Here is a 12715-nt window from a genome sequence, read left to right on the forward strand (position 1 = left end):
AAAACGTTAAAGGAGTTCGTCACCACCAAACCGTTATTATATGAAATGTTGAAGGGTCTTTTTGAAGAAACAGATAAAGTATATAAACAAACAAAATGGCAATGAATACATATCTACCAACAATGGAATCTACAAACAAAATGAACAGGCAGAACAGAAACAGTCTCATAGATACGGAGAACATTTTGTTGGTTGCTAGATGGAAGGGGGGTTGGAGAAATGGGTGAAAAGGGTGAAGGGATTAATAAGAACAAATTGGTTGCTAGATTGACAAACCTCAAAGGGAAGGGGGTTTGGGGGGATGGGAAGAAATAAACCAAAGAACTTATATGCATAACCAATGGACACAGACAACAGTGTGGGAAAAGGCAGGAGGGGGGCGGCAGTGAGGAGGAGGGGGTCAATGGGGGGAAAATGAGGAACATCTGTAATACATTCAACAATAAAGATTTTTTAAAATAAATAAATAAAAATACCAACACAAATTGATAAAAAAATAAATAAATAAAAGAATACAACAGAAAGGTGTACAGTTCACACTAGGAGTGCACCTCGAGGGCCCAGCTGGGGTGGTCAAGGAGACTGTGCCACTGGATCCTACAGGACACCTACAACAATATGCCACCCTATGAAGCCTAGGAGACATAGCAACTCTGCCCAATACATAGAAACAATCACAGGGAAGCAGCCAAAATGAGGATACAAATAAACATGTCCAAAATGAAACAAAAGAACAAAACTCCAGGAAAAGAACTAAACAAAATGGAGATAAGCAATCTAACAGATGCAGAGTTCAAAACACAGGTTATAAGGTTGCCCAGGGAACTTAATGAGACATCCAAGGGACTTAAGGAGACCTTCAAGAAACTGAAGGAGACCTCTGAGGAACTTAGTGAAAACATCAACAACATAAAAAAGGGTCAGAAATTAAGGATGCACTAACTGAAATAAAGAATAATTTACAGGGAATCAATAGTAGAGTAGGTAAAGCCAAGAAGCAAACCATTGATTTGGAATATTAGGAAGCAGAGAACACCCAACTAGGACAGCATAAAGAAAAAAAAAAAAGTCCAGAAAATGAGGATAGTGTAAGGAGCCTCTGGGACAACTTAAGTGTGCCAACATTCCCATCATAGGGATGCCTAAAGGAAAAGAGAGAGAGCAGGACATTGAAAAACTATTTAAAACAATTATGACTGCCCTGGCCGGTTTGGCTCAGCGGTTAGAGCGTCGGCCTGCGGTCCTGAGAGACCCGGGTTCGGTTGCCGCTAAGGGCACATACCTCGGTTGCAGTTTGTCCCCGGTCCTGGTTGGTCGTGCGGGTGGCAGCCACTCGATGTGTCCCTTCACATCGATGTTTCTCTCTCTCTCTGTTCCTCTCTCTCCCTCCCACTCTACCTGAACAAAAAATGGAAAAATGTCCTCGGGTGAGGATAAAAAATAAATAAATAAATAAAACAATTATGACAGAAAACTTCCCTTAGTGAAGGAAACAGACATACAAGTCCAGGAAGCACAGAGAATCCCAAACAAGTTGAACCCAAAGAGGTCCACACCAAGACATATCATCATCAAAATGTCAAAGGATAAATACAAAGAGAGAATCTTAAAAGCAGCAAGAGAGAAGTAGTCCGTTACCTACAAAGGAGCTGCCATAAGACTGTCAGCTGATTTCTCAAAAGAAACTTTGCAGGTCAGAAAGGAGTGGCAGGAGATATTCAAGACGATGAAAAGCAACGACCTACAACCAAGATTACTCTATCCTGCAAAGCTATCATTTAGAATCGATGGCCATATCAAGTTTCCCAGACAAGAAAATAAAGGAATTCATCACCACCAAACCATTATTATATGAAATGTTGAAGGGTCTTCTTGAAGGCGAAGAAGAACAAAAATATGAACAATAAAATGACAATTAATACATATCCATCAACAACTGAATCCACAAACAAAATGAGCAAGCAGAACAGAAATAGACTCATAGATACAGAGAACTTGTTGTTGCTTGCCAGGGGAATGGGTGAAAAAGATGAAGGAATTAAGATGTACAAATTGGGCCCTGGCCAATTTGGCTCTATGGTTAGAGCGTTGGCCTGTGGTCCAGAGAGACCCCAGTTCAGTTCCCACTAAGGGCACATATCTCGGTTGCAGTTTGTCCCTGGCCCTGGTTGGGTGTGCAGGTGGCAGCCATTCGATGTGTACCTTTCACGTTGATGTCTCTCTCTCTTTCTCTTCCTCTCTCTCCTTCCCACTCTATCTGAACAAAAAATGAAAAAATGTCCTAAGGTGAGATAAGAAAAAAAAAAAAAAGAAGCACAAATTGATTGTTAGATTGATGAACCTCAAAAGGAAGGGGGGAGGGTGGAATGGGATAAACCAAAGAACTTCTATGCATATATGCATAACCAATGGACACTGACAATAGTGTGAGGAAGGCAGGAGGGGGGCGGGATTGGGGAGGAGGGAGTCAATGGGGAAAAAAGGGAGAAACATCTGTAATACATTCAACAATAAAGATGAGTTAAAAAAAACAATTTATAAAAATCTTCAGGGAAAACTTAATAAATTGGATCTAAATGTCTGAGATTAAAGAGAACAAAAATATTTGCAACTTTTTTTAACAGACTATATAGTTTTACATTCAAGATATCAAAACCCCCTACAGATCAATAAATGACAGTGAAGTAGAAATATGAAGAGACAGTCCTCAAAGAAGAAATCTAAATGGCTGATGAACACTAAAATTCCCCATACCACAATAATTAAGGAAATGCAAATCAAAACCATGACACAGAATTTTTCATCAGACTGTCCAAACGTAAACACCGATGACTCTTATTTCTCTATAGAAACCCTCACATGTGTGCATATTCAGATATGTAGAAGGGATATTTATTGCTACAAAGTTTGACTTAATAAAATGTTGGAAATGACCTGAACATTCAGTAACTGGGGAATAGATAAATAGCAGGTAGATTATTCATGTGATGGAGTATTAAAAGAACCAATAAAATCCAACTGGATCCATATATATGTACACTCACACACCATGCATTTTATCTCCCAACTGTACAAGAAGATTTAAGTAGAAGAAATGGAGAGTGCGCACCCATAGAGAAAGCCATGGGGAAGATTTTCCCAATGCAGAAAGTCAAACTAGGAAGCAAATAATGTTCTCTGTTTCTTCCAACCTTCCTGGTGTAAAACATGGATGTGCCAGGGAGTCCCCTAAAACAAGGTTTAGTTCAAGGAATTCTTGAGGAAGAAAATCAGATACATTTATATTCAGCGTCTTACCTTGATTGGGCTGTGTGTGTATGTGAGTGTGTGTACATGTATTTGAGTGACTTTAATGAACTAGTCTGTATTTTTCCTTGACTCCCATTCTCAGCTCCTGAGTCAGTCAAATATACAGCAGAGTGACTATTCTACAGCCCTAAAGCAATGCAACAGGGAAAAGAACAGAACTTCTTCCATCATTCCTGGTAGGTGATGTTGAATCTTTAAAAACAAAGAACTTTTTTTAGAAAAGCAATACACTTATATTTTTTTTAATTATGCCAGATAATGTGCTTTTAAAGAGGACTTTCAAACCCTGAAGGCTCATCGAAAACTGCAACATCATAGTAAAATTAGCTTAAAGATCACAAACACTCTGCTTGAGAAATGTAGCTGTGTTTTACAATGTAAGGGAGGTATAAATGTAGCTGTGTTTTTCAGTTTGGGGATGGTATAGTGCTGTGTACATGGTTGTTTACCATGAATGTTCTGTGTTGCAGTGGAAAGATCACGGGTTGGCATTTCATCCCTGAGTGGGGAAGGCACAGACTACATCAACGCCTCCTATATCATGGTAAGTCAGAGAAGTTACTGGGGAGTCTACCTGCCAGTTTGTGTTACCAGAACCAAAACCAGACTGAGCTGCCTGAAGCAGTAGCTGCGGATATGGGCAGCAGCACCGATGGAAGTGAGATCTGATGACAGCAGCCCACCACCCACAGTAGCAATAGACGACAACATTCCTCCATACGTTTTTAGGAAGCTGGGATTGGAGAAACATGCAAGAACCAAATACCGTTCAGGGCTAATGAATAGACACAACACATCCATCAAAGAGAGGGTGTCTGAATGCCAAAGGTGACCTGTGGCCAGAGGTGTGAACTTTGGCACCCTGTCATTGGGACTTGTAGAAAATGAGAACTATAAACTCTGCTTTAGATTTCCACCCTACATAGTGTAGGAGACATGGTTCACAAGTCATTTTGATAAGTCTGCTCTTAGAGCTGATAGCTGTGTAAACTGGGGCACAACATTTAACTTCTAAGTATCTGTTCGATCATCTGTAAAATGAGGGTCACATTTTCTACCCAATAGCACTGCTGGGAGGAATAACCAATTTAAGGGGAAGAAAATGCTTAGTGCTATACCTGGTATATAGAAGTCCCCTAAACATTGACTAGAGTAATCATATTGTTATTTATAAATTCAATCTGAAAATAAAAAGATTGCTATAAAGTTATAAATGTTTTCTGAATATTTAAAGTCATATGTCAAGGTTCTATCTACCTTCTCTTTGATTTTGTAGGGTTATTATCAGAGCAATGAATTTATCATCACCCAGCATCCCCTTCTCCATACTATCAAGGATTTCTGGAGGATGATATGGGACCATAATGCCCAGCTAGTGGTTATGCTTCCTGATGGTCAAAACATGGTAAGGCCCTCAGGTCACTTTTGGTACTTTCCTTGAGGGGGAAGTATCAGATCACAACAGCCAGAAGTCCAGCAAACAAACGTTTTCAATAAACAAATGTCAATGGAGTTGTATCTTGACTATTATTGGGTCTGGTTTGGTTATGCAATCAAGTCTGAAATTGTTGAATGACAGTTTTAAATAAGGGTAGGTTAAAATTAATTTAAATTTAAGTATTTTGTGACAGAGCCTAAGAAAATATCACCATCATAAATGAAGTCAGTCTATGTGTCTATATTTTTTAAATAAAACTTGGTAAGATATGTGGAGAGTCTTCAGTTTAAGGAGATTTCACAAAAAAACAATTTGGAATAAAGTGAACTCCTAATATCAGAAGGACTCTTTTTTTTTTTTTTTTTTTTTCCTGTGTTGATTTTGGAGAGAGAGGAAGTGAGAGGGAGAGATAGAAACATTGATGGGAGAGAACATTGATTGGTCACCCCCTGCATGCCCCCCCACTGGGGATTTGGCCCACAACCTGGGCATGTGCCCTGACCAGAAATCGAACCTACAACCTCTTGGTGCATGGGTCGATGCTCAACCACTAAGCCACACCAGCCAGGATGAAGGACTCTTTTCAGTATCAGAAAATTATGGATGTCCTATGCTACATATATATTTGGAGAACCCCCAAAATAAAACCAAATTAATATTTCATTTAGGCTTTGCATATATACCTTAAGGTTCATGTCTTATTCATAAAGTTATAATGACCATTCCTAATGATGCTGTAAATTGCTGAGCTCTTCAAATCACTTGACTTTTAGCTACTCAGTTATAAATTATAGAATTAACAACTAATCTTTGTTACTGATAAACTAAGAAAGCAAAATATCAAAGCAATAGTTTGGGCTCTTAAGTTTTATTCTGCATATCAATCTAGTTTAAGACACAAGATTTTAAGACTACATTTTGCAATTCAAAGAAAAATTTGAGTTGAATTTTCTATAGTAATCAGTTATTCAATTTCACAGTCTGCCTAATTAGACATTTTATTAAAATCTACTATTTTCTTTGGTTTTTAATCCCCTAGGCTGAAGATGAATTTGTTTATTGGCCAAATAAAGATGAGCCTATAAATTGTGAAAGCTTTAAGGTCACACTTATGGCTGAAGAACACAAATGTCTGTCTAATGAAGAAAGACTTTTAATTCAAGATTTTATCTTAGAAGCTACACAGGTATGGATACAATTTAAATGACAAACTTTTCATCTTAAGCACATGTTAAAAAGATTTAAGGATCTTTTCTAGCAATGAAAAGAAGGAAACTGATTTGTGATAAATCGAAACAGATTACCTAAATAATAAATTTTATTTTTCTTGTCACTTTTATTTTTAAAATCTTATAGAATCATTAAATAATTAATAATTACTAAACAACAGGATTCCTGACTTGTACACACACAGGAAATCAAATATTTCTCTTTTACTTCAGAACAGTTGCTGATAAAACTTAAGTTGAAAGTAAATACAGTAAAAAAAAAATCATCAATCATTCTCATGTGTTAAGGCAAGTTGCTTACCTTGGATTCTCCTAAGTAAAATGAGAAACACATTACTTACTAAACTAACTTACTGCTCTTGGGCAATGTATGAGTTCGTTAAGTGAAGAAATGCTTTGAAAATGTGCAGTACAATGAATCAGAATTGTTTTACTAAACTCTGGATGCCTTTTACTAAGGCATTGGTCTAAATAATTTATCAGTATTTACATAATTGCAGTACAGTTCATTATTTACTGTAGCTCTACTAAAACACTAAAAGATACTAGGAATAATGAGTGAGGAATGTGAGGTTCAGAGGACTTTCACAATCAGAAATCATGTTTTAGATGGTTTAATTGTTTCACTTTACAATACTGCTTCTGAAATTGGTAAACCTTACATGGTATATGAGAAGATTCACTATTCTGAAGAATATTTGAATGACCTAAACATATACATTTGATAAAGCAAGTACTTAATAATGTAAGCATTGCAATGGAATAGTATCCGATTTGATTTCTACCCCCTCCCCCCAAAAAAGTGTTGATTCCAGTCCCACTGATAGACAATGTGGCCTTGGGAGGACTTATATTTCTTCTTTATAAAATGTGGGAAAGATACCAAAAGAATACTAAGATCCCCGAGAGCTCTAACATTCCATGCTAACTCCCACCTGTAACTGTTTTCTAAACACCAGGACCCCCTCTTCAGATCTGTAGTCTCTCATGTCCTCCCATAAAAAAAAAAAAAATTATTATGAGAGTAATGATCATTAGATACCCATTATCCTGATTACTGATCATGTCTAATATCCAGCTTGGCCTTAGGTACTCAGCCAAGTTTTCTCCTGGTATATGCAGATGTTCAATGAAATTGACCCAAATTTAGTATGTCTCCTCTACGTAAATTAGCTGTTGTCAACACCTTGATCACCCAGGAGTCTAGCATAGGGATGGGCAGTATTTCTAAAATAATTGTAAAAGAAGAAGGAAAGATTGAAGTGGGCAGTTTCATAACTTTAGACAATTATGGGCTCTTCCCAAGTCCCCCACCCCAAAATCACAGCATTTGAGATTGGTAGAGGGGTAAAGTCTGTACTATAGAGACCAGGGTTTGTTTCAGTGTCTAGGACATTTGGAGTAAACTACTAAAATCAGGAGCTGGTTTACTGATTTTTCTGTTATATGACCCTTATTAATTATTAAATATTAAATATATTAAAAATGTTCATAAAATATGTACAAGGTATAAAATGGTACTATAAATGAGCCCAAGGGAAAGACACAGCCTTTAGCTTTGAGGTCCCTCCTGAGCCCCACCCCATTCCATCCTGTTCTCCCTTCTAAAGTAGCCACTTCCTGAATCCCTCTTTATTGTTCTTTCTTTTTTAATATGTATTTTTTATTGGTGAAAGTATTACAGATGTCCCCTTTTTTTCCCCATTGACCCCCCTCCTTCCTGCTCCCAGCTTTCTCTGGCCTAATGTCTGTGTCCATTGTATCGCACGCTCTCTTTTAATTAATTTATTTTTGTTACAGATGTTTCTCCTTATTCCTCCCATTGACACCCTCCTCCCACCCCAGCATTGTTATATATATCCATTGGTTATGCATAAGTTCTTTGGTTTATCTCTTCCCTCCCCACCCCCTACCCCCACTTCTATGTCCCTGGGTCTGTTTTGTTCATCACCTTATTTCGCTTTCTTGATTTACTTTCTAACTTTATCTTTTGTGTTTGTATTCCTTAACACAAATATGGTATGTGTACTTTTCAGAAGTTTTTCACTTTTCTTCATCATGATGCTGCTGAGATGTATCCATGTAATTGAGTATAGTTCCAATTCATTTAATTCTGCTGGTTTTAGCATTCTAGCTTATAAATATACTTTTCCAGCTACATTTGGGTTGTTACTTGCCCATGTTTGTTTTGTTTTGTTGTTTTATTTTGCCACTGCAAACCATACTGCTGTGAATACTTTTCAACATTTTTATTCTTGGGAATGCCTGGGAATTCTCCCACTGAGTCTTTGGCATGACTATCTTCAGCTTTCTGCAACTTTGTTAAGTAATGCCAACTATTCTCCAAGTGGTTTCACCTGTGCACCTGCCCATCAGGAGTGCCTGAGAGATTTGGAACCTCACCTCCTCACCAGTGTTGTAAGGGGGGTGACATGAAATCTCACCATGGCTGGATTTGCGTTTCTCTATTCGTAAATGAAGTTGAATGTCTTTACATCATCTTTTCTGAAGTTTCTGTTCTTGATTTTTGCCCATTTTTCTGTTATTTACCATTTTCTTATTAATTTATTGGCGGTCCTTTTATACTGTGGATACTAATTCTGTGTCACCTATACCTGTTGAAAATACTTTCTTTCCCATTTCTGATTTGACTTTTTTCTTTGTGATTTTTTTGGTGAATAAAAGCTTTAATGTTTAATCCATGCAAATTTATTACATCTTTTTCTTTTCCACTTTTATAAGGAAATCATCTGGTGTCTTAAAAAAAAATTCTTTTTACCTTGAAATATCACTTTTTTACCCTCTTTTCTAAATGTTTTGTAGCTCCACCTGGAATTGACATTTTGTATTATGTTTTGTGAGTCAAGGGTTCGATTTCTTTATTTTCCATGTGGATAACCATTGTCCCAGCATCCTTATTGATCAGCAGTACCAGTTTGGTCATAATCAAATTTCTATTGTATATATATATGGGCTTATTTCTGGGATTCCTGTGTTTTCCACTCTGTTTATGGTCTCTGTTTATGCCTCTGTCAAAACTATAGGGTCTTGTTCATTCTTATAGGTTATCAAACTTATTGATATCTAATGAGATAATCTCCTATATTGATTTTCTTCTTCAGTAGTATCTCGGCTATTTTGGGCTTTTGCACTTCCATATAAAATTTAGATTCTGCTGCTTGTTTTTAAATATAGTGTTTGATTGAGTACAGTTCAGGACCCCTGAAGTCTGAGATGTAAGGGATTTAAAGTAACACAGGCTGGTTGGTCACTTCAGCAAGAATCATAACTGGAACGGGATTGGAACCTAGAGCTTCACCCTGTGCCAGCATCTTCCCCAAGGTGTCTCGCAGTCTCATTCTTCCCTTGGTCGAACCTGAGTAATGCTGGTATTTGAAAAAGTCTATGTTATTTTCAAAATAAATTTTAACACTGAAGATGTCTTTTTGTAAGTTTAAATTTAGCAGCACAGACACATCTTTGGCACATACTTTCATGGCTTTGTTGGCATGATAATCCCACAAATAGGGTTTATCGTTAGAATGACAAAGAGATACATTTATACATGACAAGTGTGACCTCGGCAGCAGCAGCTTCTTTCTGCGAAGGACAAATGAACACTGCCGCTGCTCACTCACGCATGCCGCTTGCTTTTATCACCTTCCTATAAATCCTGATTTTCTTCAATTATTCTACTTAGTAACCAGTGTGGTTCTTTTAAACAAATTATGTTTTCTTTCTTTTTATAGGATGATTATGTACTTGAAGTGAGACATTTTCAGTGTCCCAAATGGCCAAATCCGGATAGCCCCATTAGTAAAACTTTTGAACTTCTAAGTATTATCAAAGAAGAAGCTGCCAGCAGGGATGGGCCCATGATCGTTCACGACGAGTAAGTTCCACACTTTAAATCATTTTCCACCTTAGCACCCTCTAGGTGTACACATATTTCGGTTGTCTTTGCTCTCATCTAATGTTTTGGACCAATGTGGTAGTGATTCAGTGTGGGTGGGTTATCTGCTTTTTATTGACAAGGTTAACACAATTTTTTTTCCCACTTCTCTTGGAGCTCCCATTGAAGGCAGGAGATGGGTGCATGATCACAAGAATGTGTTGTTGCAATGGATGCTGAGAACCTTTTGTGTGATGGTTCAGTTTTAGCATTTGAATTTTTACAAGTGCTAACCAGAGACATTTCTCAGCCATTAACTTCCTGAGATAGGAGTAAAATCGATATATTTTGTATTTACCGGGAACAGGAAACTTTATCCAATAGATCTTTCCAGGTTTCTGTTATAAACAAAAAATGTGTGTGATGGAATTATATGTCACATACATATTATATGTAATGTATATTATATAACATATATTATACCCTTAGTCAGATCATTCTGATTTATTGCCAGCCTCTCATATAAGCACATCTTAATCTTCTATAAAGTAGCCCATTACTAATATCATGAGCATTTGTGAGTGTTCTATAAACCATAAACCATAGTTTTATGCATAATAAAAAGAGCCAATTCACTAGGAATTTCAGTGTTCTTACGGCAAAGTTGCCAAGGGTACATGCTCTGTGGGTCCCCAATGTGAAAGCTGAGCATCTGAATGGAGTCTTTGTCCCTGCCCTCTGCTTCTAGGCATGGAGGAGTGACAGCGGGAACTTTCTGTGCTCTGACAACCCTGATGCACCAGCTAGAGAAAGAAAATTCTGTGGATGTTTACCAGGTAGCCAAGATGATTAACTTGATGAGGCCAGGAGTCTTTGCTGACATCGTAAGTAATAAAGCAGTGAAGCAAGCTTTACACTGTTAACCACTTTCTCTCTAGAGCAGCGGTTCTCAACCTTTCTAATGCTGCGACCCTTAAATACAGTTCCTCACGTTGTGGTGACCCCCAACCATAAGATTATTTTTGTTGCTACTTCATAACTGTAATTTTGCTACTGTTATGAATCGCTATCGCAAAGATGTGTTTTCCGATGGTCTTAGGCGACCCCTGTGAAAGGGTCGTTCAATGCCCAAAGGGGTCGCAACCCACAGGTTGAGAATCACTGTTCTAGAGCTGCCAAAATTATTTTACCCTATATCAAAAAAAGGTCACATTCATTGAAAGCATTAGCATGTACATTTCAACCTGAGCTACAAGTTATTCTGTCTGAAACTATAAATAATATACATTTAAATTTTATCTTCTAGAAAAATGATGGATAAAAGTTTTAAATCACAGGTGTGCCTTTTTTGCCAGACTTACTGCAATTCTGCATAATATCCTCAGTAGAAGTACCAACTACTCTGACTTATCCAACAAAATAAATAGTTAATATCCAGAGTTCAAGTTCTGCCTAGTAGAGAACCCTCAGAAGACAGACCTCAAAGTCTTTAACTTTTGAAGTTTTTACATATATCCCAAGTGAAATTTAATTTCTGAAGTTAACAAATGGCTAGTTTTTGAGTATTTTTAGAAAGAAAGACAGACTCGGACAATCAAAACAGAGATATAGAGCATCTGGAGAGAAGTTAGTCTCGACACTGAAAACAATTTGGAAGTTTTTATTATTGTAGAAATATGGGCTGAAAAGACAATAGGGAACTTAGTTCAAGTGGCCCTATAAAAGCTTATGTGGATGTAGTATAGGCTCACCTTCAGCTCCCTGGTCTGTGCATGTATAAGGGACTTATAAAAGGTCCATCTACAAGCTAAAGCCCAAACCCATTGGCCCAAAGGCAAAGTATCGCCTGCATACCTGCACTTCAGAGGAGCCCCTATTAAAGGTCTCATTCAGGTCGGTTGAGTTGTATCAAGCTTGTCCTGTGTGAAATTGCTCTCCAGAGGTTTTTTACCCATTTCGTGAATGCATTCAGTGAGGCACCAGTTCACATGTGATCCTAACAATTTTTTACTGTTAGTTCTCAACTCCCATTCTCTGCAGCTGCCTTCCACTAGCCTCCACCAATCAAATCAACATCTGTAAGAGAAATACTACTTTGTTATGCTGTGTGTCTCTACTCTGAGACCACCGCAGGGCACACACTTATTCAGCTGTGCTCAAAGTAGGGCATAGGAGCGGTCAGGTGGGTAGAGTGTTAAGAATACTCGATGAACAGTGCATCTTGGGAAAGGCCTGCTGTCTGCATTCAGCTGGCATGTATGTCTTCACTGAGTTTCCTGTTTATAACCTCCCATTCTCTGTTTCCTAGGAGCAGTATCAGTTTCTCTATAAAGCAGTCCTCAGCCTTGTGAGCACGAGGCAGGAAGAGAATCCATCCACCTCTCTGGACAGCAATGGCGCAGCATTGCCTGATGGAAATATAGCCGAGAGCTTAGAGTCTTTAGTTTAACACAGAGAAGGGTGAGGAAAGTCCATATCTGAGCATCATTTTCCTCTTTCTAAAATCAGACTGGAAGATCAGTTCAGTTGTATTATTTGTTTTCTTTCCCATCACCTGACAGTAACTTTCATGACATAGGATTCTGCTGCCAAATTTATATCATTAACAATGTGTGCCTTTTTGCAAAACTTCTTGTAATTCACTTATTGTGTTTAAACTAAAATGATTGAATTTTACAGTATTTCTAAGAATGGAATTATGGTGTTTTTTTGTATTGATTTTAACAGAAATTTTCAATTCATAGATATTAGGAATTCCCAACTACAAAACACATATTTGTTTTAGTGTCAAATTTTTACCTGTATTTGTAGCAATCATCAGGTTTGCTGGAAATAGAACTTTTAATA

The 12715-nt window shown here is 37.6% G+C and overlaps 1 protein-coding gene across 1 annotated transcript in view; it reads left to right on the forward strand.

Moving 5' to 3' along the window:
- The window catches only part of PTPRZ1 (protein tyrosine phosphatase receptor type Z1), a 142665-nt gene extending 130162 nt beyond the window's left edge, over nt 1–12503 (forward strand). Inside the window, exons 24-30 of the mRNA XM_036246326.1 lie at nt 3392–3485; nt 3780–3853; nt 4586–4714; nt 5787–5933; nt 9726–9868; nt 10617–10752; nt 12177–12503. Of these exons, the coding sequence (XP_036102219.1) occupies nt 3392–3485; nt 3780–3853; nt 4586–4714; nt 5787–5933; nt 9726–9868; nt 10617–10752; nt 12177–12317 (864 nt within the window). The 3' untranslated portion in view covers nt 12318–12503. The remainder of the gene's footprint in view (nt 1–3391; nt 3486–3779; nt 3854–4585; nt 4715–5786; nt 5934–9725; nt 9869–10616; nt 10753–12176) is intronic.
- Nucleotides 12504–12715: the final 212 nt, after the last annotated feature.

Source organism: Molossus molossus, unplaced genomic scaffold (genome assembly GCF_014108415.1).
Source record: "Molossus molossus isolate mMolMol1 unplaced genomic scaffold, mMolMol1.p scaffold_m16_p_7, whole genome shotgun sequence".
Lineage (NCBI taxonomy): Eukaryota > Metazoa > Chordata > Mammalia > Chiroptera > Molossidae > Molossus > Molossus molossus.